Source organism: Scleropages formosus, chromosome 20 (assembly GCF_900964775.1).
Source record: "Scleropages formosus chromosome 20, fSclFor1.1, whole genome shotgun sequence".
Taxonomy (NCBI): Eukaryota; Metazoa; Chordata; class Actinopteri; order Osteoglossiformes; family Osteoglossidae; genus Scleropages; species Scleropages formosus.
In genome coordinates this window covers 360,050-382,901 of record NC_041825.1, presented here as the reverse complement: position 1 = coordinate 382,901, position 22,852 = coordinate 360,050, and the positions used below count along the sequence as shown (strand labels likewise).

The 22,852-nt window shown below is 45.1% G+C and overlaps 1 protein-coding gene across 8 annotated transcripts in view; it reads left to right on the top strand.

Moving 5' to 3' along the window:
• Positions 1 to 5,158: 5,158 nt before the first annotated feature.
• The window catches only part of LOC108919537 (signal transducer and activator of transcription 5B-like), a 40,190-nt gene continuing 22,496 nt past the window's right edge, over positions 5,159 to 22,852 (top strand). For 2 of the 8 annotated variants that reach the window (XM_018727559.2, XM_018727611.2), the window contains exon 1: positions 5,159 to 6,193. In XM_018727559.2, the coding sequence (XP_018583075.1) occupies positions 5,826 to 6,193 (368 nt within the window). In that variant the 5' untranslated portion in view covers positions 5,159 to 5,825. Of the gene's footprint in view, positions 6,194 to 9,184; positions 9,214 to 13,030; positions 13,047 to 22,852 lie in introns of those variants that run through there. The other 6 variants (XM_018727569.2, XM_018727578.2, XM_018727539.2 and 3 more) reach the window with 5 other exon arrangements.

The following is a 22,852-nucleotide window of genomic DNA, read 5'->3' as shown; positions in this document are numbered from 1 at the left end:
ACCAAAAAAATCAGTGTGTCCTGTGAAACTTTGTTCAGTGCTCTGGAGAGTAGAGCACAATACAAATATAACTAAACTATAACTGCCGGTCTGCTGTGAGAAAAGCTGACTTCATACCAGCCTATGCCTCCCATCTCTCACTGGACCTCCTGGCCCTCACTGAAACCCGGATCACCCCAGACAACTCAGCCACACCCAGCTCTCTCCACTAACTACTCCTTCTCGTTCCTCCGGCAGAGGTGGAGGCACAGGCTGCTCATCTCTCCCCGGTGGGAATACCCTATTCTTCCTCTTCGCCTGCATGATCTGTCCTCCTTTCAATGGAATGCCGTCTCTATCACTGCCCCAATCACTCTTGTTGCGGTTGTCCTTTATCGCTCTCCTGGCCCTCTTGGCCGCTTCCTGGATGACCTTGACATCTTGTTGAGCTCTCTGCCAGGGGACAACTTTCCGCTGATTCTCCTGGGTGACTTCAACCTGCATGTCGATGGCATTCATGCAAGCGGCCTTCTGTTGCTCCTACAGTGCTTTAACCTTTGACCTCTCCGTGTCCCAATCCCCTGCTACTCACAAAGCAGGCAATTGTCTTGACCTTGTATTTTCCCGCAACTGTGGCTGTCCCGTTCTCTCTGTCACTCCACTGCATATCTCTGACCATTTCTTCATTTCCTTTCAACCCTCCCTCACCACTAACTCTTCGTCTCTTCCTGCACCCGTTGTCACCTTTCGCCGCAACTTAAAATATCTCTCACCTTCCCGCTTTGCCTCTGCTACGCTGTCCGCTCTCCCTTCTGCTGCACAATTCTCAGATCTATTTACGGATGATGCCGCTAACACTTTCCCCTCTGCCCTGTCATCCACCCTTGACTCACTCTGTCCGCTGTCTTCTAGACCAGCACGCCCCATTGCTACCCCATGGCTGTCTGATACGTTACGTGCTAACGGGACCAAACTGCGGGCGGCAGAGGGAAGATGGCATAAGTCCAAAACTCCATCGGACCTGGATGCTTACCAGTCACTCTTAGCTGCTTTTCAGCCTGCTGTCTCTTCAGCTAAAACCTCCTTCTTCCACAACAAAATACAGTCTGCATCCAAAAAACCACAGTCTCTTTGCCACCTTCTCATTCCTTCTGTGTCCCCCGCCACCGCCGCCTCCTCCTCCCTCTTCTCTCATTGCTGAAGACTTTGCTTTGTTTTTCAGAGACAAAGTCAAAGCAATCATTGATAAATTCTCACCATCAACCTGCCCGGTTCGCGTTGGACCTCCCTGCAAAGCTATCCTCTCCAACTTCAAGCCACTCTCTGAATCTGAAGTTGCTGACCTCCTGATATTGCGCAGAGCCACCACCTGCTCGCTTGATCCGATCCCGTCGTCACTCTTTCAGAACATTTCCCTGCAACTCTCCTCCTTCATCTCTTCTATCATCAACTCCTCACTCTCCTCTGGCTGTTTCCCAGCTGCCTTCAAAACTGCTCTAATTTCACCTCTGTTAAAAAAAGCCCTTCCTGGATCCCAATCTGGTTGAAAATTACAGATCGGTCTCTCTCCTCTCCTTCCTGTCCAAAACCCTTGAGCGGGCAGCCTGTGATCAACTGTCCGATTTCCTCACCCGGAACCATCTCCTTGATGGTTATCAGTCTGGTTTCAAAGTTGGTCACTCCACTGAAACCGCCCTTCTGGCGGTATCTGACGCTCTCCAAGCTGCTAGAGCTGCCTCCCTCTTCTCAGTCCTCATCCTCCTCGATCTGTGCAGTGTTCGACACTGTAAATCACCGGATTCTACTCTCCTCTCTTAACCAGCTTGGGATCAAAGGTGAGGCACTAAGATGGTTTGAGTCCTGCCTCTCTGACAGATCCTATCAAGTCGTCTGGCGGAGCTCTCGTTCTTCTCCTCTGCCTCTCTCAACCGGTGTTCCGCAGGGCCTGGTATTGGGTCCTCTTCTTTTCTCCATCTACGCCTCCTCCCTCGGTCCGGTCATAGCCTCCCATGGATTCAAATACCATTGCTATGCTGATGATACCCAGCTCTTCCTCTCCTTTCCATCTGGTGCGTCAGATATCTCCGTACGCATTGCTGCCTGCCTGTCGGACATCTCTTCACGGATGTATGATCACCACCTCCAACTCAACCTCTCCAAAACGGAGATTCTTCACCTCCCAGCTGGCCTGTCCTCCTGTCACGACCTCTCGATCAAACTGGACAACTCACTCATTTCGCCTACCGCCTTGGCTAAGAGTCTGGGAGTAACGGCAGACTCACGTCAATCATTGTCTCAGTACATTGAAGCCACAACCCGGTCCTGCAGATACATCCTGCATAATATTCGTAGGATCCATCCCTACCTCACTACTGACTCCGCCCAATTACTTGTCCAGGCCATGGTGACTCCCGTCTGGACTACTGCAACTCTCTCCTATGTGGCCTTCCTGCTACTGCCATCAAACCTCTGCAGCTTCTACAGAATGCTGCTGCACAAGTTGTGTTTGATTTGCCAAATTTGTATCTCTTCTACTCATCTCTCTGCACTGGCTTCCTATAGCTGCCCGTATCAAATTCAAAACCCTGGTTACTGTGTACAAATGCATCAATAGAACTGCTCCCGGCTATTTACAGGACTTGATCAACCGGTACACCCCAGCCAGGCCCCTTCGCTCATATACTTCTGCTCGCTTGGTGGACCCGCGCACGAAAGGCAAAGCTCGGAGGTTCTCGGTTCTGGGTCCGTTGTGGTGGAATGACCTTCCCCTGTCACTCAGAACTGCGGAAACTCTGTTTTCAAGAAGGGTCTGAAAACCCACCTTTTACCCAAAAACCACTTTGCCCAAGATCTCTTCAGATCATCTACGGTGAAACTGTTTACGCATCGTAACTCCAGAAGCATCCCCAGGTACAACCTTTATTCAGCCATTACTCTGGTATCGTACTGCTCATTTGTGTATCTTATAATACACACACACATTTTCAGAACTGCTTGTCCCATACCGGGTCACAGGAAACCGGCACCTACCGGTAACACAGGGCGTAAGGCCGGAGGGAGAGGGGACACACCCAGGATGGGATGCCAGTCCGCCGCAAGGCACCCCAAGCGGGATTCGAACCCCAGATCCACTGGAGAGCAGGACTGTGGTCCAACCCACTGCGCCACCGCACCCCCTCTTATCTTATAATACACACACACACACACACACACACACACATTTTCAGAACCGCTTGTCCCATACGGGGTCACGGGGAACCGGAGCCTACCCGGCAACACAGGGCGTAAGGCCAGAGGGGGAGGGGACACACCCAGGACGGGACGCCAGTCCATCGCAAGGCACCCCAAGCGGGACTCGAACCCCAGACTCACCGGAGAGCAGGACTGTGGTCCAACCCGCTGCACCACCGCGCCCCTCTATCTTATAATACACACACACACACACATTTTCAGAACCGCTTGTCCCTTACGGGGTCACGGGGAACCGGAGCCTACCCGGTAACACAGGGCGTAAGGCCAGAGGGGGAGGGGACACACCCAGGACAGGACGCCAGTCCGCCGCAAGGCACCCCAAGCGGGACTTGAACCCCAGACCCACCGAAGAGCAGGACTGCGGTCCAACCCACTGCGCCACCGCACCCCCTATCTTATAATATTTTTTTTTTAAATAAAAAAAAAATTGGTGTAAGTATCGGGATTTGTCTATCCTGTGTCTTATGCACCTACTTGAATGATGAACCTCAGTGCAGCAAGTGGTAGGCAACAAACTAGGTTTACTTGAGTCACATGTGTGAAGCTGTGTCTCTTTCTCTTAATGTAATGCATAAATTGTACTTTTGCTGAGATGTATGTCGCTTTGGACAAAAGCGTCTGCTGAATGAATAAATGTAAATGTAAATGTAAACTGAACTGAATAAAGCTTTTTGAGACTTCTGATATCACTCGAATGAACTGGTATGAATTGCACATAGGTTTACATCATGCCAACAGGGAAAAAATATTTTTGTAAAATTTATTGCACTTATGTTACTTCTTCATTCTCTGCAACACTTTCTCTATATATTTGAACAAATGGACCGATACACCTGCAATTTGGGCACCGACTATTTGGGCTCTTTGGAGACTGTTAGTTGCTTTCTGTTGCTTTAAAAGCTCTCACAGCTTTTTTTTTATAGTGACACACTCACACGCACAGTTCTATTTGCAATCAACCTAATATAACTAACTTTTACAGCTATATTTGTAATTGTGATTTACTTACTTCAGTGTGAAGCTGGTCAATGTCATGTGGTATCTGCATGATTTTGTCCTCCTCCTGTGTATTTATGAACTTCTTAACTAAAACCATGTCAGTGAAGCACTGAGCTGATAGCTTTGAACTGGTTTGCACTCTAAACGGTTACTTGTGCCTTCAGCAGTTGGAGTCTCGCAGACAGACACACACTCTCTCCTGTCTCCCGCCTCTCGCTTTGCTTGCTGTGTACCTTTGTATTTTTCACTACCACAGACAGGCCTTTAAGCAAGAGCACTTGTATCTTTCTGCCAGCAGATGTCAACATGCCACACTGCGAAAGTATGAAAGGTTCTCGGAATTGATGCATTATTAACTTAGAGCTCATCAATTCCAGCCACACAAAAGACTTTCGAGTGTTACATTTCCCCAGCTCTAAATAATAGAGCTCATGTCAGTAGGCTTGTTTGTGTTGTGTGCCTGTGTAACGGCCACTGAAACTTTGTGTTGTGTTTAGGACAATTCATCTTTAAAACAGTGCAAAGGACACCGGTGAACTCGACCGAATAAGGCAGAAACTCGGCACAAAGCGATCATTTATTCAAGGTGTAAAGTAGTCTGCGTGTCGTGTGTTTTGCATATCTTATTTCTATAAACCTTGCAGCTGCAATGTACTATGAAGGTACTTGTAAGTAGGCACTGAAAAATGTACAGTTTTACTAAATTGAGAGCGAGGAGCATTTAACGAGTCCCGGTGCGGCCCCTGACGGAGCAAGAGCCGGACTCCGGTAATCCTGACCGTTTACAGCCACCGCCCACGTGTCCTGAACATCTTGGTATGAAGCTGTACTGGAACAGAGTGAACACATGTCACACACCTCAGTATGAGTTCAGGCATCCGCAGGTTTCGTCTGCTCCTGAAGGATCCTTCATGTCAGTTTTTATTTAGATGAATTTAAACAGGCGTCAGATCATGGTCATTTGTGTAAATCTGGAAGAATAACCAGTGAGAGGTTAAGGTGGAAAATATGGGGACATTTTATTATTAAACATTAACATCACATTATCTGTGTATTGTCCAGATGTATCCAGGCTACAGTTAGTACAAAATGCTGCTGCGAGAACTGTCACTAGAACTAGGAGGAAGTTTGACCATATAACACCGGTACTTAAATCACTGCATTGGCTCCCGGTCACATCTCTTGTAGGTCGCGCCTTTCGTAACTTACTCACTTACTGGGCGCCTGAACTGTGGAATACAACTTTGCCAGTTACCTCCTTGCTTACCGTCAAAAATGCCCCGTCTGTTTCTTTCTTCCTGTCTTCAAATCCAGTCTAAAGAGTTACATGTTCATCATGATGCAGGCAAGATTCCACCTCGAAATCACGTAATTCCCCTTGCCTGTGTGTGTTTGTTTTTACCACCAATTCAATGCAGCGTAGACATAGTAAATTGACTTAAGCAACTAACCTGGCCTGTTCTTTCTTCTCTTGAGCACCACTGACTGTGTGTGACTCGCTACGGTGCTGACAGACTCGACTCACCACGGAACACCCCCCTCCCCATGATCCATGCCATGATGATCATGCTGACTGAACTGAAGTGAAGATCAAGATGATGACCGGCAGTTCAGCTGCCGCCGCGACGACGACGACGACGACGACGTACGACACGTCCGACGCTGAGCTGGAATTCAACGAGGCTCCGGACGAATTTCCAAAAATGTCAGGAATTCCAGCCAGGGCTGCGCGCACGGCGCGCCCCCCGCCCGGAAGCAAGGAGCCGCCTCGCGCTCTTCGCTCCGGCCGGACAGCTCGCGGAAAGAGCCGGAAGTGGGCGGCCGGTGACAGGTCGCGAGAGCGCGCGACTCGAGCGAGCGAGAGAGGAGAGCGAGGCCGAGGGCAGCTGCTCCGTGGCTGTGTGCGGACCCTGTCGACACCTTTATGGTGGAGCGAAAGTGCATTTGAAGAGCTGACGTCGAGGTAAGAAGTTCATCTCGGAGCTCTTCCTCGCTTCACGTCGTCGTGCCGCTGCCGAACCTAACGAGTGAGTCACTCACTCACTGCACTGACTGAATCATCCTCGCTGCATTGATTAATAATTCATTCACGCGCTGCCAAGTTGTTTGTTTTCTGAAGTAGCACTTGTCGTCTTGACTCGGTTCGTCATTTACTGCTGTTCTGTCGTTGGACTCACTGACTCACTGGAGCTACAGCGCGCGCCGCTGCCGCAGGCCTCACGTTCGTTACTTTCATTTGTTAATAATAAACACAGTCAGCGCTACTCTCTTTCTTTGTGCTCTTTTCGCCGTCTGGTGCACAGTAAGAAGCACTTTTTTTTTTTTTTTTTTTTTTTTTTAAACCCTCTTCGCCAGTGTCTGTTGTTGACAGTATATATTAGGGTCTCACACTACCACCCCTCGTCACAACTGTTTGTTCGAGAACTCGCTCGCTCGTGTTACTCGGCGGAGCGGTTCGGTTCGGTTCGGTTCTGTTCTGTAACAACCAACGACTTGTGGACTTGTGCGAAACTTTATTCTATTATACTATAGAATAAAAAGGCGGGGAGCGCTTTCGGCTTTCGCTTTGACTCTGTCTGTGTTTCTGTGCTGGAAGTGGAGTCGAGGACTGGAACCCAACAACAAGTTGTTCGCGTGCGGTCGCCCTTTTTTCAGCGCCTGCTCGCGCTCCTTCGCGGCCCGTCACTGACTCGCTCCGCCTCGCGAGCTGCTGCGCGAGGACGCGACCTCACGTTCGTGTCCGTCTCGTGGCTGCGCTGCGCTCGTAGATCAACGATGCAGCTGCGCTCCTCGGTCTTTTTCGGCGAACTCTCTTCCTTCTCGCTTGAAACAGCTTCTTCTCCTGTCTCTGTCAGTCAGCGTTGACGTTTCGCGCTCCGGGCACATCGCGTCGCCCTGCTCTCCAGCAGCATCTCCTCCTCCTGCTCAGCTGCTGCTGCTGCTGCTACTGCTGAGTGCTGTGCTGCTGCCTTTGCCGCGCTTGTTTGCACCCCTCCTCTCCGGCGCTCCGGCCACACAGAGAGAGAAGGTTCCAGAAAACTTCTCGTGCCGTCACTCTCACTTTTTGCCTGGGTCTCCGGTGTCCGAACGTGTCTTTAGGCGTCTCGTCTTCTCGCCGCCCTGGACAGAACGTGAGCCTGTTGTCTTCCGCAGGACAGACAATTTCTACTCCTAACTAACCCTACTCTAGACTCTAGTCTTACTCCCGCTCCCACTCCTAAATCTGCTCCTACTCTTGCTCCTGCTCGTACTCTTAACTCCTGCTTTTACTCCCGCTCCTACTCCTAACCCTGCTCTTACTCCTAATCCTGCTGGTTTGTGTTCAGTTGTAATTAGTCACTTGGGCACATCTAGTTTTGTTGCTACAATCACATATTAATATTATTTATAAATATAAAACATGTGACCTGGCCTTAGATGACTCTTCTTTCAGACTGGGCCTGTGACTCACCAGTGCAACAAATGTTGTCTGTGTTTTTGTCCTGGGGACCCCCGTATGTTTTTAACCATGGCATTGGCAGCTATCTGTCTGAAATAGCCTTGAGAAAACCAAGTACGGTATATTCCACCACGTACTAAGATGCCTTTATGTAGGAGTCCACAAATAGAAACTGGACAGAGAAGTTTCAACTTGTGTTGAACCAACATTTTATGAAGACTCAGGTTCAAAGTTGCTTTGTACGCTATTGTTTTATTGCATTTTTTCCCAACAGTGGGATATGTATAAACAAATTGAGTAATAATTCCTATTTAAATCTATTAACCTTGTCTGTATTACTTGCATTATTATAATAATTTACTGAATGGGAAATTCCATACACCTGATGTTTCAGTGTCTGGTCCAGAGTTGCAGAGTTTAAACATGCAAAATGTCTTAAGTCACTACAGCTTGTTTGTTTCTTTGAAGTGGTTATGCTTCTATATTAATTCAGTTAGCTCGTGCCTTCTGCCAAGTCGACTTGCTGTATTAAATTGTTATTGTAAAGTGCCGTCAAATTGGTGTCGACTCACGGCAACTTTGTGGACAGATGCCTTGAATTGTGTTTGGTATTGATTCAAACAGCTAATGATTAATAGAGGGGTGTCCATCGTTAGTCATTGTATCAATCCGGTAGTCCAGGCTGGATATCACTGTGACTTGGACAAGTAGTTGGGCAGAGTCTGTTGTTGGATAGGAACGGATCCTGAGGATGTTATGCAGGATATATCTGCAGGTCCAAGTTGTGGCTTTGATGTGCCGAGAGAAAGAAAGACTTGAGTCAATCGTAACTCCCAGACTCTTAGCCGAGGAAGTAGGCAGAATCAGTGAGTTGTCCAGTTTCATAGAGAGTTCACAACAGGAAGACGGGCCAGCTGGAAGGTGAAGGATCTCTGTTGCAGAGGTTGACTTGTAAGTGGCGATCGGATATCCAGGCAGAGATGTCCGGCAGGCAGGCAGCGATGCGTGTGGAAATGAGGAAGAGGTGGGTATCATCAGCGTAGCAGTGGTAGTTGAATACGTGAGAGGTGGTGACAGGGCTGAGGGAAGAGGTGTAGATTTAGAAAAGTAGGGGGCCCAGTACCGAGTCCTGTGGGACACCAGTTGAGAGAGGCCGAGGAGGAATAGGAGCCCTGCCAGACCACTTGGTAGGATCTGTCTGATAGGTAGGACTTGGACCATTTTAGTGCTGTTTCTTTGATGCCAAGCTGACCAAGAGAGGAGAGTAGAATCTTGTGGTCGACAGTGTTGAATGCTGCGGACAGGTCGAGGAGGGTGAGGACCGAGGACAGAGAGGTCACTTCATCAACTTGCTGCTGTTCTGTGTGCCACATATTGTTATGTTGAACAAAACTTGTTTCTGAGGTATTTACTAGATTTTTTTTCCTCCATGCTCATCCCTGACACCCTACCTGGAGATGATGGGCACATTTTGGTAAAGTTTACAGTCTGATTGGGCAGCTTATACTCTACAAGTTGTGCTGCCACGGACAGAAAGAAAGAAGGTATGGCCCAGTGTTCACCTTGGAGGCACGCTGCACTCAACAGCTGTGGTCACAAATCATTGCACTTCGTGTTGCTCCCTTGCATGGCCTAGAGAGGATGTGGAAATCGCAAGACTGCAGGGCTTTGTGGCCCAGGTGAGACTAGCAGTAGCATTTCGAGGATTATGAGGAAGCTGGCAGGAGCAGCTTCACCCCCAGAGAAACATGTCAGCGTGTTGTGAGTCGATTGCAACTGAAGCTGAGGACCTGAGGAGTTAATACTTTGGTGGCTTTTGTTGTATGGTCCGGCTCCACCGCTGGGTGTTCCGCTCTGTTTCCTCTGGGGCATGAGTGTTCTTGTTGGGCTATCTTTGCAATGTAACATGCCATTTTGTTTCTAATGGCATGTATTGATTTATTTTCCCCCACTCCTTACTGTCTTTTTTGCTTCATATGTGGTTTTAAAAACATTTTGGTAGATATTAAAGGATTCAAGTCTACAGAGGATGTCCAAACACTTGAAGGAAGCATCTGCAGCCTAGTGTGTAAAATTAGCTGTGTAAAACCCTAACCGAGCAATAAAAGCCTGGATTAATTCATTATGCAGAATTGTGTACTGGTTTGAACCACTATTGTACTGTTGTGTAAGGGCCAAAACTTCAGAAACTGAGGCATGTTAGAGCATTATTTATATTTTTTACATTTGTTCATTTAGCAGATGCTTTTCTCCAAAGTGACGCACATGTAGATGTTTCCTATAGGCTGCTCGATGGTGGTGTGTTCCCATAAATATTAGAAAATTGCTTTGTTCATTGAGGATTTGTCCAGGTTCCTCACAAATGTTTTTGTCCTTTTATCAGTCGTCTAGTGCAGGGTCTTGGCGGTTTACTGTATAGGCAATCCCAGAAGCACAGTGCATGAAGGATGTCAGTCCACTCAATTTAAATCATTCTCACACATTCACTTACACATACTATGGGCAATTTAAAATGAAGAATTCACCAGAAACTTGTCTTTGGATTGTGGGAGGAAACCACAAGAACATCTGGGGAACTTGTAAATTCCACAAAGACTGAGCCAGGTACAAACACGGGTCTGAATCAACAACCGAAGTGCCATTGCTACCTGCTGCACCATTGTTCATTGAGGGCTCAATTAATGCGTAAACGCTGAGTGTCATATATATGTTTGTGTTTCTGCGTATGGTATGCAGAAACAGAGCGCTGAATGAGTGAGTACAGCATAATGATAGAAGACAAACTATTTTTGAGTAATGAATGAAGGGAAACTGCTATATGTTGTGTTTTGATTACAACCGCTAACTGTGAAAGTAATCGTCTGTTTTAATGGAATTTGGTGATATTTTAGCATAACTGGATGTCACTTTTAGGGGGCTCAGGAACACATATTAACTTAAGTTAATCTGAATTATGTGTACAAGATACGAAAGTTTCATAGGACTGTGTGATTACGGACAGGTAGAAAACTATGGCAGAAGAGGAAAACAAGTACTTTAGAAAACACAAAGTGAGATGATCATGTCTAGATTTAACATCTGGAGTTGATAAGTACAACTTTACAATTTTTACCTTTTTTCATTATTGAAAATTTTTGCATATCTGTAAGAAGTTCACAAATGCCGAACTTTCAATTTGTCAGGACAAATTCAGGACAACTCATATCGGATGCCTTTTAACCTATTTATTTTTCCTAGTTATTGATGTGTTTTTCACTTAAATATTGCTCAGTACAAAGTCTTGTTAAAAAAGGTCTGACGTGATTTGTCTTTATGGTCGATAAGCATGTACATGTAAAATTTTTCTAAATAATGCAAAAGCCTGTACGCAGCTATTCACGTCATGCAGTGTTTGCTTATACATGTGGTGGTATGTGACAAATTGACTATACTCAAGAGTAATGTGTCTGCATCCAAATCTCTTCTCCGTTGATGAGACACCTTTTGTATTGTTCTGAGATGTACGTTGCTTTGGTGAAACGTGTCTGCTAAATGAATAAATGTAAATGTGTACATTTCAGCCTGTAAATCAACAAAAACTAAAATTTCAGTGAGGATATGTAAACTTATGTCTGTTGTAAGCAGTTCTCAACTACAATTCAACTGCTAAACAATTTGTGTGTGTGTTATAAGTGTACAGGTTGGGCAAAATACTAGCGAGGAATGGGAAAGCACAAATTAATGTTTGTGTTGACACTTGCTGTGAAGTTCTTGATTGCAAGTCACTCCAAATTTATGTTTTAGCAATAATAATTGGACAGTTTTTTTCCATGAAAAAAATTCAGCTGCATTCAGTTGAATTTGTCATTGTCTAGCAAAGCAGTCTTCGTTAATGATGGTTATTTTCTAAAGTATTTTTTTTTTTAAAGCCTGATTTAGTTGTCTTTAGGTAACTTGATAGTTGACTCATGAAGAAGAAAGTAGACCCTCTTTCATTTCAGTGATTCTACATATCAGGGCATAAATCATCTGGTCCTCAACCCCCTCCTATGATTTAACAAATGTAGTTTGTAGAGGAGTGAGCACCTCTATAAAAGCAGAACTTTTGGCAGTTTGGTTGTCTTTGTGACACCGTCTATCTGATACCTAAAGTTTGGCTGAAGTTGGGTCATGCAACAAGATGAGGATCCCTGACACAGCAGCTTGTCTACAAGCGAACAGCTGAGAAAGAAAAGGATCAAGGTGTCAGAACGGTCAGGTCAAAGTGCAGAGCTCGGTCATACCGAGATGCTGTGGGGGGTGTGGGGCCGAGAGCCACGCATGAAGAAATAACGTGAAACGTCGATGATGCGAAGCGATGTCGTAAAGAAGAGCGGGCCGAAACTCGTAAACGATGCGAGAGACCGATGAACTCGTAGACAAAACGATCGCTTCGAGTTATTGCTGCTGCTCACGGTGCTTCTACAAGCTGCTCGGTCAGGAGGGGCACTTAGCTTTTCACTCATGGCTTCTGCACGATGGCTACATTTTTATAAAAATAATCACACAGCGGGGTTGTTTGTCTTTTGTCACCTCTACTGAGTTTTACCTCATTTTAGGACTGATGAGGAGCAGATAATTTTTAATGTCCTGCTCTATGCAACCATAGAATTAAGTGTACTTTCTTAGCTCTGCATGACACAGTCAAACAACTTAATGACATGAACTACATGAAAATAGTTAACATTGATGGTATAGTGGTTAATATATCTGTCCTCCAAGCAGTTCCACTTAGTTTGATTTCCAGTCAACATGCAAGCTGTTCTTTAATTTTAGGGCAGCTGGTAGTGCAGTGGTTGGTGCCTGCTGCCTTTGGAAGCAAAGGATGAAGGTTTGAATCACACGTCCTGCCCTGTGTCACTGTGTGAGAAGAGCACTATAATAAAAATCAATTGAATTGAACTGATTATCCTTGAGTAAGGGTACTACTGAATTTCCCCAGTACATGTACTTAGCTCATTCATTTAGCTGATGCTTTTCTCCAAAGTGACTTACAATGTGAAGGTACTTACAATTATTTACACATTTGTATAGCTGGGTAATTTTACTGGAGCAATTTAGGGAAAGTACCTTGCCCAAGTCCAGTAAAAAGTACTGTGTTGTATAAGTGGGTAAATAATTGTAAATCCCCTAACCCTATTAGTTGCTTTGGAGAAAAGTTTCAGGTATATGAATAAATATAATTTTCATGCTCTATAGACAAAGTAGACTGCAGTCTCATGCATATTTGATATATGCAGTCTTAGCTTGACACAGGTGACTCAGTTTTTTTGGCTTAATTTATTTTTTCATATTTTTCAGCCGTCCTGAATGCATCACATGCCAACTGAATGAGTGATTGTCATCAACCCTGTTTCAGGTGAATCGTTATAGTCCCAAGAAATGTCCTCAAGGACATGTAAAACGGTGATAGTGTAAATATATAAGTATGATGCACTGAACTCAGACATATATACATATAGAGAAACACATTTTTTGCCAGTACAAATTTTTTTGAGAGGTTAAGAAGTATTTTTCATCACATTTACTATTGCATTTTTTTTTTCCATTTTGCATGTGTGTTCCCCCAATGTGATGTACAACTGAGTAAACAATGGTGATTTCACCAACAGATTCACAATGTACAATTAGTTCAACATGATAAAAAGAAAAAGGTAAAAATATAAAAAGACAGCTGACGTACTAATTCAACATATTGCTTGATGTCCTGACATCGATGCAAACAGTTACTGCTGCCTTCAGTTTTTTCAAAACAGTGGAGAAGATTCTAGAGAAGCAAACAGATGCTGAACAAGCTCTCGCACCTTCAGTTTTGAGCCTTAAGTGAAGTCATCCTCCACTTGATGCAAGACAGGGTACACCCTTAATTCCTTATCTTAATTCATATAGCCATATATACAGCGGGGTATTTTTTCCTGGAGCAATTCAAGGTGAGTACCTTACTATAGTTGGAGCAGGGACAAAAGTGAGCAACCGTACAGCATGGATGTAGCAGTGTGGCATCTGTGTGCTTTGGAGAGTGGAAGACGCACAGTGATGTAGTGCTTTGCAGTTTAGCAAAGAGGAAATTCAGTTTGTTAAACTTGTGAATTCTCTTGTTTTGTTTTTTAGTGACAGAATGCATTGAAGCCTGAGTCATTGTAGCTGCCTGTGTGGTCAGTGCCACTCAGTCCTGTGCATGTTTATGTTAAATAATTTAATATTATCTTATCTCTGCTCCCCTCTCACAAAATATGGGGGAATTCATATGCAACAGTACTAATTAGTCATTTTAGCAGTGTTTCATTGTTATAAGTTCAAGTTGAGCTACAGCAAAGTAGGACTAACAGTACTGGTCGAATCACTACTGTTTATTGCTAAATGCTGCTGTCAAATGGCATAAGCATACAGTGCAAATAATTCACATCATCCTGTTCCTTCAATTTGAAAATATGTCAGTAAACTAAATTACCTATAGTACTAAATAAGTCCTAAACAACTTCTGGGAAGTCTTTTCTGTCAAAAGACAGAAACCAACTTTTATCTAAACAATCAATATTTAATAAAGTTTAGTGACTTGTAATTCCTCAGAGTGTCATTGTCATTATTTTCCTTAGATCTGTTATGACTTGATAGCTCATCACACCAAGATTTCTTCAGATGCCATTCGAAGCAAATTGTAATCTCTGTAATGATATGTTGCACGTGAGGGTTCGGCATGCGGAGCGAAGAGCCGGACTCCAGGTTCAGTAAGAACAGGATTTTATTGTTGTTGGTTGTTACAGATGAAGAGCCATGTGTCCCCTTCTGGGTAGGGTAGAGCCGAACTGCTTTGTCTTTGGTTTGGGTCTGTTTGGGTCCTGGGACATGGGGTTGCAGGATCCAGGGTTCATGAGCCTCTCTCCTCTCACCTACTAATTGAGGTAGTTTATTTAAAAAAAAAAAAAAAAAAAAGTTACAGGTGTGTTTTGGCAGTAATTGAATAATAAACGGCAAATACCAGCGTCATCTGCGGTAAAAAGACAACTCTGATGCTGGCCTTAGAGGCAGTGTTTCATTAATTTCATTGTCCAGTTTTTTGATATTCGGCCTGCTTTCAGAAAAGAACCAGATAACAGGATACTTGTAACAAGCTCAATATATTTTAATTATATAAACAGCTTTAATAACATGACTACTACTTTTAACATAAATCAAGCCTTCAGTCTCTCAATAAAATGATTATCTAGTATCAAATGCTTGTTAACACCACAGATAGACTGTACATACTGAAAGGAATAGGCAGTGATTGTGTGAATTTTATTTGTTTACATTGTTGCTAATCCAAACTGTCAAAATGTCTCCGTCCAGCATGTCCCCTTTCTCATACTCTGTTTCCTAGATAGACTCTGGATCTCTGGACTCGTATTTATTAAGGATAAATGTATGAATAAAAACATAACATTAAAAGACAAGTTAAACAATTTGAGAACTTGTTGTTCAGTAGTACAAAAATATAACGCATAAAAATACTTTTGTTATTTCTGATTAATTTTAGGTGACAGTTGTCAACTGGAAAGCAATCTTTTTCTCCTGTATAAGAAATAATACTACTCCCTCACAATGAGAATTTGTCAAACAGTACTTTCGTGGAACGAATTAACCCTGTAATGTGAGGGATTGGTGTACTTTGCATGTAATGCAAGGCAGATTATACACAGGTCTTCACCAAAGAGCAGCAAGTAAGAACCCTTCCATGTATTATTGCATCGCCAATGTTTTACCTCTCATGTAAAAATCCTTTCATAGATTTTCACTTTTAAAAAGTATTTTTGGCATCCTAAGCATTGCACAGGAAATAACCCTGCCAACCTCAGATAACACGCCATTTTCAACAGTAGCGGTGGGCTGCCTTCTAGACACAAGAAAGCCTGTGGAGGTTCAAGCAGTAACCCCAGAAATGTTGTAGTGCAGCTGAACGAGCAAATCCTTGAAAGTCCCGGGGGAGGGGGTGGGGTATACCACCTCTGTAGAGCTAACTGCCGCACTTGTGTTCTGCCTCTTATGTAGACCTGATTGAATGAGAACGGTGTGCATTAGTGATTAAGTACAGGGGTTGTAAATTCTTCTGAAGAACGATTTCTAAACTATGGTATCACTGTAGGAGTCGCATCATTTTACATTTATCAGATGCTTTTGTCTAAAGCGACTTCCAATGAACTCTGTCATGTTATGAGCCCACACACCTTATTCACCAGGGTAACTTACACTGCTAGATACACTACTTACACTGGGTCACTCATCCATAAATCAGTGGAACACACACTGTTACACACTGCGGGGGAACCTGAACAGCATGTCTTTGGACTGTGGGAGGAAACCAGAGCACCCAGAGGAAACCCACGCAGACTGAGCGGGGATCAAACCCACGTCCTCGCCGACCCCCAAATGCTGTGAGACAGCAGCACTACTTACTAATTTTAGTATTAAAGTAACATGTTATTGTTGTTTGTGCTGTGCACTTGTAGCTTGCAGTCCTCACGATGAAATTGTAGTATCTGCTCTAACTGAAATGGCTTGGTGTACCACGGTGCAGAGCTAGCTTAAAGCCTATCTGTCGTATTACACCAACTCAACCAGGCATGCAAGGCTTTTAAAATGACTTCAGGGAATGCCTGCGGTTGCCCGTGCTTTTATCAAGACGGCTAACAAGCCTTGGGCTGACTCTGCCACTTTTTTTTTTTTTTTTTTTTTTTAAAGAAATTTCTGATAATGCATTGCTAACGTGGTAATAAGTCATGTTCAGCTGTGAGCCACAACGGTAGTTTCAAGATGTTAAGTTAATTTGATATAATTGGTTCATGCTTTAGCTGTAGTCCATGTTTTAATCGGTCTAAACAAGTGCTCAGCTTGAGGATGAATGGAAATGGAGGAAGTTAGGGAGAATTAAAAGTAGAAGTACAAAATACTGCTTCATTTTAATCTTACGTGGTGATATTGCTTTGTCACAGTCGAGTTGCAGGTGACCCTCTACCCATATGAGCTGACAAACTGATGTTCATATGGCATGAACTAAAGTTGACAACCTCAGACTCTGGGTGATCAGGCTTATGAACCTGTCAGTTTGGATGAGAAAAAGCTGAGGAGCTGAAACGTATGTTGAGGGAGAGCACCTGGGAGAGCAGTGATCAGTGTGTACTCAGGGAAGATACTGTAGCTCTACATCATATGGCCAGTCCTTCTACTCTAACGTCTGAGCGTTGACTTGTGCTTGGAGGTCAGCGGGGATCTTGGGACACCGCACGTCTTTATATCCCACTAATCCCCTTATAGCTTTAGTTCTTGCACTTTCTCCCAGTCCTTGTGGCTTTTTTTTTTTTTTTTTTTTTTTTTTTTTTCTTTCCCCTCCCTGTTGTCTTTTTTTTTAGAACCAAGGGGTGTCCAGTTGCATTTTAGGGAGGTCTCAGTATCTTTATTAGTCCTCAAGAAACAATGGCTTAGATAATATTCATTCCTTAGAAAATTGCATCACCTGCAATAAATGTCATTCTGACTAAAAAGTCAGATATCAAACAGCTAAAATAAATCATCGATATTGATCAGGAATTGTAGATATTCTGATAGTTTTATGCAGCTATTCGTGTGATGAACATCTTTGCATATGGTGGAAAGAAACAAACTTAAGAATCACACGTTTGCAACTGTATCTCTTTCTCCTAATGTAATGCACAAAATATATTTTCTATGAGATGTACGTAGCTTTGGAGAAAAGCGTCTGCTAATTGAATAAATATGCAGGTAATTTTCGGTGTCAAGATCTCGAATGCGGTGAAAAAGACTATGACTTGACAGAAGTATATAGAGCTTGTGGACCCTCCTACATTTACATTTATTTACTTAGCAGATGCTTTTCTCCAAAGCGACTTCCACTGAACTCTATGTAGAGTTATCAGCCCACACACCTTATTCACCGTGGTGACTTATACTGCTAGATACACTACTTACAATAGGTCACTCATCCATACACCAGTGGAATACAGGCTCTCTGTGACACTCATACACTAAGGGGGACCTCAACAGCATGTCTTTGGACTGTGGGAGGAAACCAGAGCACCCGGAGGAAACCTACACAGACACGGGGAGAACATGCAAACTCCACACAGACTGAACGGGGATCGAACCCACCTTCTCTCACGCCACCCAGGCGCTGTGAGACGGCAGCGCTACTCGCTGTGCCACCGTGCTGCCGGGTGCCTCCTAAATTCTAAGTAACTTCTACTGGAGCAATGGGTAAGTACCTTGCTCAAGATTACTGGAGCTGGAGGCAACACTTGAACGTGCAGCTCTAACCGCCACGGTACCAGCTGCCCCCAGTGTTTCAGAAGCATGCAGCCTACATTTACGGTAGCTGCTAACTGCTTTAGCACGTTCTGAAGGTCATTGGCAAGACAGTGAGGCTGATGTGTGTAACTGCTGTACATTCATTACCAGGCTGCCCCCTCCACCTCCCCCATAACCCCACAGCTGATTCTTCATGTCTGCTGCCTAGTGGCAGGTCCCATGTCCTTCTCACAGCTGTCATGTGCAGGTCGGTTGATCGGCTGGTCAGTCGCAGTCCTCTGCCCTCCAGCCGTGATGTGACAGGTTTGCAATCCAAAATATAAATATTTTTGCCAAATGATGTTTTCAAAACAAAGCTGACACCCGGTCAACGTGAATGTTTCTGAGAAAATGAAAACTAACTAGCTGACTAGAAGATGACAACCTCAGGCTGTGGATGATGGCTCGTGAACCTAGTTTCCTTTTCTGATCGAGAAGACAGATATGAATTAAAAGGACCGCGGTATACAGCGAGGTCTGAGTTCTACTCCGGATGGTAAACGTCCCTGACAGTGTCCGCTGAGGTCGAGTGTAGAATGAGGTGGGTGTTTTCAGTGTCAGTACCGCCCTTTATATTTCTCTTCGTGAGTTTAGCTTGCATTGGGGTTTTTTTTGTAAATGGCATTGGTTTTGCACTTTTCTTTCAGAATTGTGTAAATGTTAATTTTCTTGCACTAGTGATAACTGCATATTTACTTTAATGTGCAATACAAATTTATAAAAGATTCGGTGAATTGTTGCTCATCAATAGTGTGACTTTTTCCTCTTCGTTGTTAATGTTAGAAAACATATAAATATTGGCAACAACGAGAAAAAGTAGTCAATATTTGGTTATACAAATAATGAAATTCTTGCCCTTTTTGCCTTATGCAGACATTTTTGCAGCGAAAACTCGGGTAAGAGGCAAACGAACAAACACACACACACACACGAGTAGGCGCTGAACTGGTTTCGCTTGAGTGCTCTTTTCAAATCGTGTCTTTGTCTCGTGGGAACTTAGGAGTCTTGCTGTACCTCAAATCTTCTTTCCCAACGCAAAGACACTTTCTTAAGGGAGTCATTGCTGATTTTGCTTTTGTTTTCACACACTCCCATTTGGTAACAAGTTGATGGCCTGTACCGGAACGCAGACTGGGAAAGCTGAACAACACACGTACCGGTTGACGTTGCGGACGCTGCTGGTCCGTTTCTCTGAAAACCAGGATCTTTCGCAGCTTCCTGCTGCACGGTCACTAATCCTAGCAATGGGAGCTGCAGAAGGTGGGCACCTAGTGACGTGTTTCGGGACAGAGGGCAGAGCTGCCTCGCGACGGCTTAGAAACGCTGGCAAAGGTGCCTACGAAACGCTTTTCAAAGCTGCCTACGAAACGGAGAAATGAAAAGCGGGACAGAGGTTTGTTTTAAAAGAACACCTCCGTACATGAAGCTTTTAAACGGCTGCCGTGTCGACTAGGCTGACGAAAGGAGCACGGCGGCTCTCCAAATTACCGCAAGGGTAATTGACCTTTTGCCGTTACAAACCTTTGTGAGAGGTGTTTAGCATTGAATAATTTTTAATAAATGGAGCTAGCGTACCAATCGAACTCGCGCCCGGAGCTTCAGCCGGTGTGCGTAGAGTCGGCGATCGCGAACGGGAAGCTGTGCCTCTACTTCGTCCGCACCCGATGTGGCTTTGTGTGAAATTCTGCAGCCGCTTTCCTCCGAATCGACTGAATTCCGAGTGAACGGTTGTGCATTTCACGACACACAAAGACTTCGAAATGCAGGCACGTCATTCTCTTACCGCGGTAAGACCTTTCCTGCTTTGTGTCCCAATCGACCAACAGTCTTTGGCAATAGAAAAGCGCTCTTGGTGGTGCCACTTCAGCCTCTAAGTAGGAGAGGTGCCGTCCTCCATGCAGGGCAGTTTGCTAATCCGTACTACACCAACGCTGACGTTGCGTCCCTCAGCGGACGCCTGGAACTTTCCAGCCAGCGGCTTCTCTTTCGGGAAAGCAGACCTCTCCTTTTTACCGTCATTTTTCTCCACGAGTACAAAGAATGCTTTTAAGCTAAATCGGTTCATATAAGTCAGAGCCTCTACGGATGAGATTCACCTCTCGCGCGGCATTGAATCGAAGCCTAAAAGCCTGCCCTGAGGAAGGAGGGCGCTGCCACACTTTGAACAGATGAGTGCTTTTTAATGGTAACCGGATGCGTCCTCTCCCGGCCCCTCGCCTCCTGCATGTCCGGTTTTTCCCCGCCGCGTTTGTCTTTGTGCTCGCTGTCCCTTCGCTGACATATCGGTTAAGCTCCCTTGCGTCTGATTATTATTGAAAATGAATAAGCCTCTTTCCTCCCCCCGCAACGTTCGCTGCCGTCACTGTCGTGTCTTAGTGGCGGTTCTTAAATCGGTGGCTCTGGCACTAGCGCTCGCCGCCCGTCCCCAGGGCCCGTTGCTCTCTGGCCGCTGGTGAGAGCTTCTTTGAACGCGCAGAGCCATGATATATGCATCTGTGTGGTCCTCCTAGCAGCTCTCTGCTCTGGTGGTGTACTCTGGTATGTCGCTGGGGAGCCAGGTTTGAATGTTGTCTCCTGCCGTACCCCAGTACGCTTGAGCGAGGTCAGAAATGGCCCATCTGTATAAATGGGGAAACCATCGTACGTCGAGCGGCTCCCCAACTTACAAGCTTTCGAGTAATCGGTGGAAATTCCAGTGTCCCGAGTCATCCTGGAGCCGCGGATGGGCACCGACACCCTAGTTCGGCTCTGAGCCGCTGCTCCTTCTCGTACTTTTAGAACTCCTGCCGGGGGAGTCGAAACGCCCGGGTGTGTGGACGTCCCACCCTGGCCGAGAGAGACACGGTGAACTTAGGCTCCTCTGTTCCCATCCAAAATGTTTCACAGCCCACATGCGGTTGTCTGGGTTGCTGACATTTGCATTTACTGTGCGTTTTACTCAAGAACGACGTATGACTCTGAGTTGAAAAATGAAAAGTGTCTTTGAATAACAGCCGGAGAGGTGCAGACACGTTACTCTCGAAGTACGGGCTCAGTTTTTGCCCGCACACATTGCGCTAATGCCTGCATATAGAATTGATGAGCCCTTCGCTTGCTTTGTGTTACGTTCACCTTCTGAACTTTTTGAGGGACCAACGAGCTCTTGGCCTCAGCGGAGTTCGTAAGTAGGGGACCGACTCCAGGTAATATTTAAGCCGCTTTTGAAAATACTAAGTCTTTGTAATTTTGTACTTTATGTTCCGTTTTCATTGTCCGTGCTGAGTCGGTATAAACCACCAAGTTCGCAAAAGGGGGCAGAAGGTTGGCGTATTAAACTTCCCTTTTTCCCGTCTTTTTTGAGGCTGTAAAGCCTACAGTAGTATTTGTCTACAGTGAACTCAAAGGTGTAAAGGTCTCTTATTCCTACAGCCCCTCTTCCTTTCGCATCCATTCGGATATTAAGAGCTCGGCTACTGTGCCCGCACACAAACGTACGCTTATGCACACACCACGCACAGGGAACAGTGCACTGGCACCGTTGTTCTGTTCGCTCGATGCGAAGGTGCTTTCGAGTTGACTTTGGCCGCCTCTGACCCTTCACAGACTAAAACCGCTGTATACGTCTCCAGTGGGTGTACAAAATTGTAGCGCGCAAACGGTCCCTGCGTACACTGATCCGTTCCTGTTCTTGCTAATTGTCAGCATTGTCCGTAAGTTGACGTAATTGAACATTAACCTGTTTTATTTACTAACAGAGGAGGATGATGGCATGGAGAAGCTGAGTATTAGGACTTTGGATGCTAACATTTGATGAATCAACACCCACCGGTCTCCGTCAGCTGCATACCTGGTAGTGTTTTGATTTGACCTGTAGTATTTGGTGATTATTTCGTCAATGTCTTTTCAACACCATTGCGACTGAGGTATCAGTTGAACCCCCCCACTCAGATGCACCAAGGTCCTCGACAGCCATGCGCTGTCCGAAGGAGTCCAGGATGTCACTTTGCTCCGTTTGCCTACTGACACCCTACTTTTGTTCCGATCGTTGTTTGAACTGCTCAGCCAGATGGTCCTTGGAATATCCACAGATGCACAAGCTGGACAAAAGACTCTGTTGACTCCGTTTGCTCTGTTGCTCACACGCATGCGCACACGATCAATTGGACACGAGCTCAATGACATCAGACTGCTGTGCTCAGCCCCGATTAGTGAAAGACTGCAAAAGCAGGCGCATGTCTATTGGGACGGTAAGTTTTTGGAAGTCCCTCGGACTGCGTGTGCATGCTCGCTAGACAATTTAGCTAGTCAGCCAGCACGTACGGGAAGTGCTAAGTAGAGGCTATCGATATTCGTCCGTGCTGGGCATGAGAGGGGGAACTCCTTGGACTGGAAACCACATTATTTTATTAACAAGAATTAAAATTGAATGCTCCACAGTGTTGTTCTGTACATAGATTTTAATCATGATTATCACACCTCTTACATGTTGTGTTAGGGATGCAGTCTTAATGGAACCCTGGTCCATTTCCTGCTGGTCATTTCTTCCTCTGGACATGTGCTGCATCTCTTCTCTCACCATGGTCTGTAACCACCTTCAGAGCTTTCGCTGAAATTTCACTGTATTTTGAAAAAGTGCAGGGAGAAAGCAAGTTCTTAGTTGGAGCACTTGTACGAAAATCTGTTGTCAAAGTAGTTTGGCTTGTTATGCAACCAGGACAAAATAATGTTCTAGAAATGCAAGCCCTGGAAACTCAGTTGTCTATCTTTTACAAACAGTAATATTACTGAGTGACTACATTCCAAATGTAACAATCTTGTACTGCACGGAGCAATACCAAGAACTTTTGT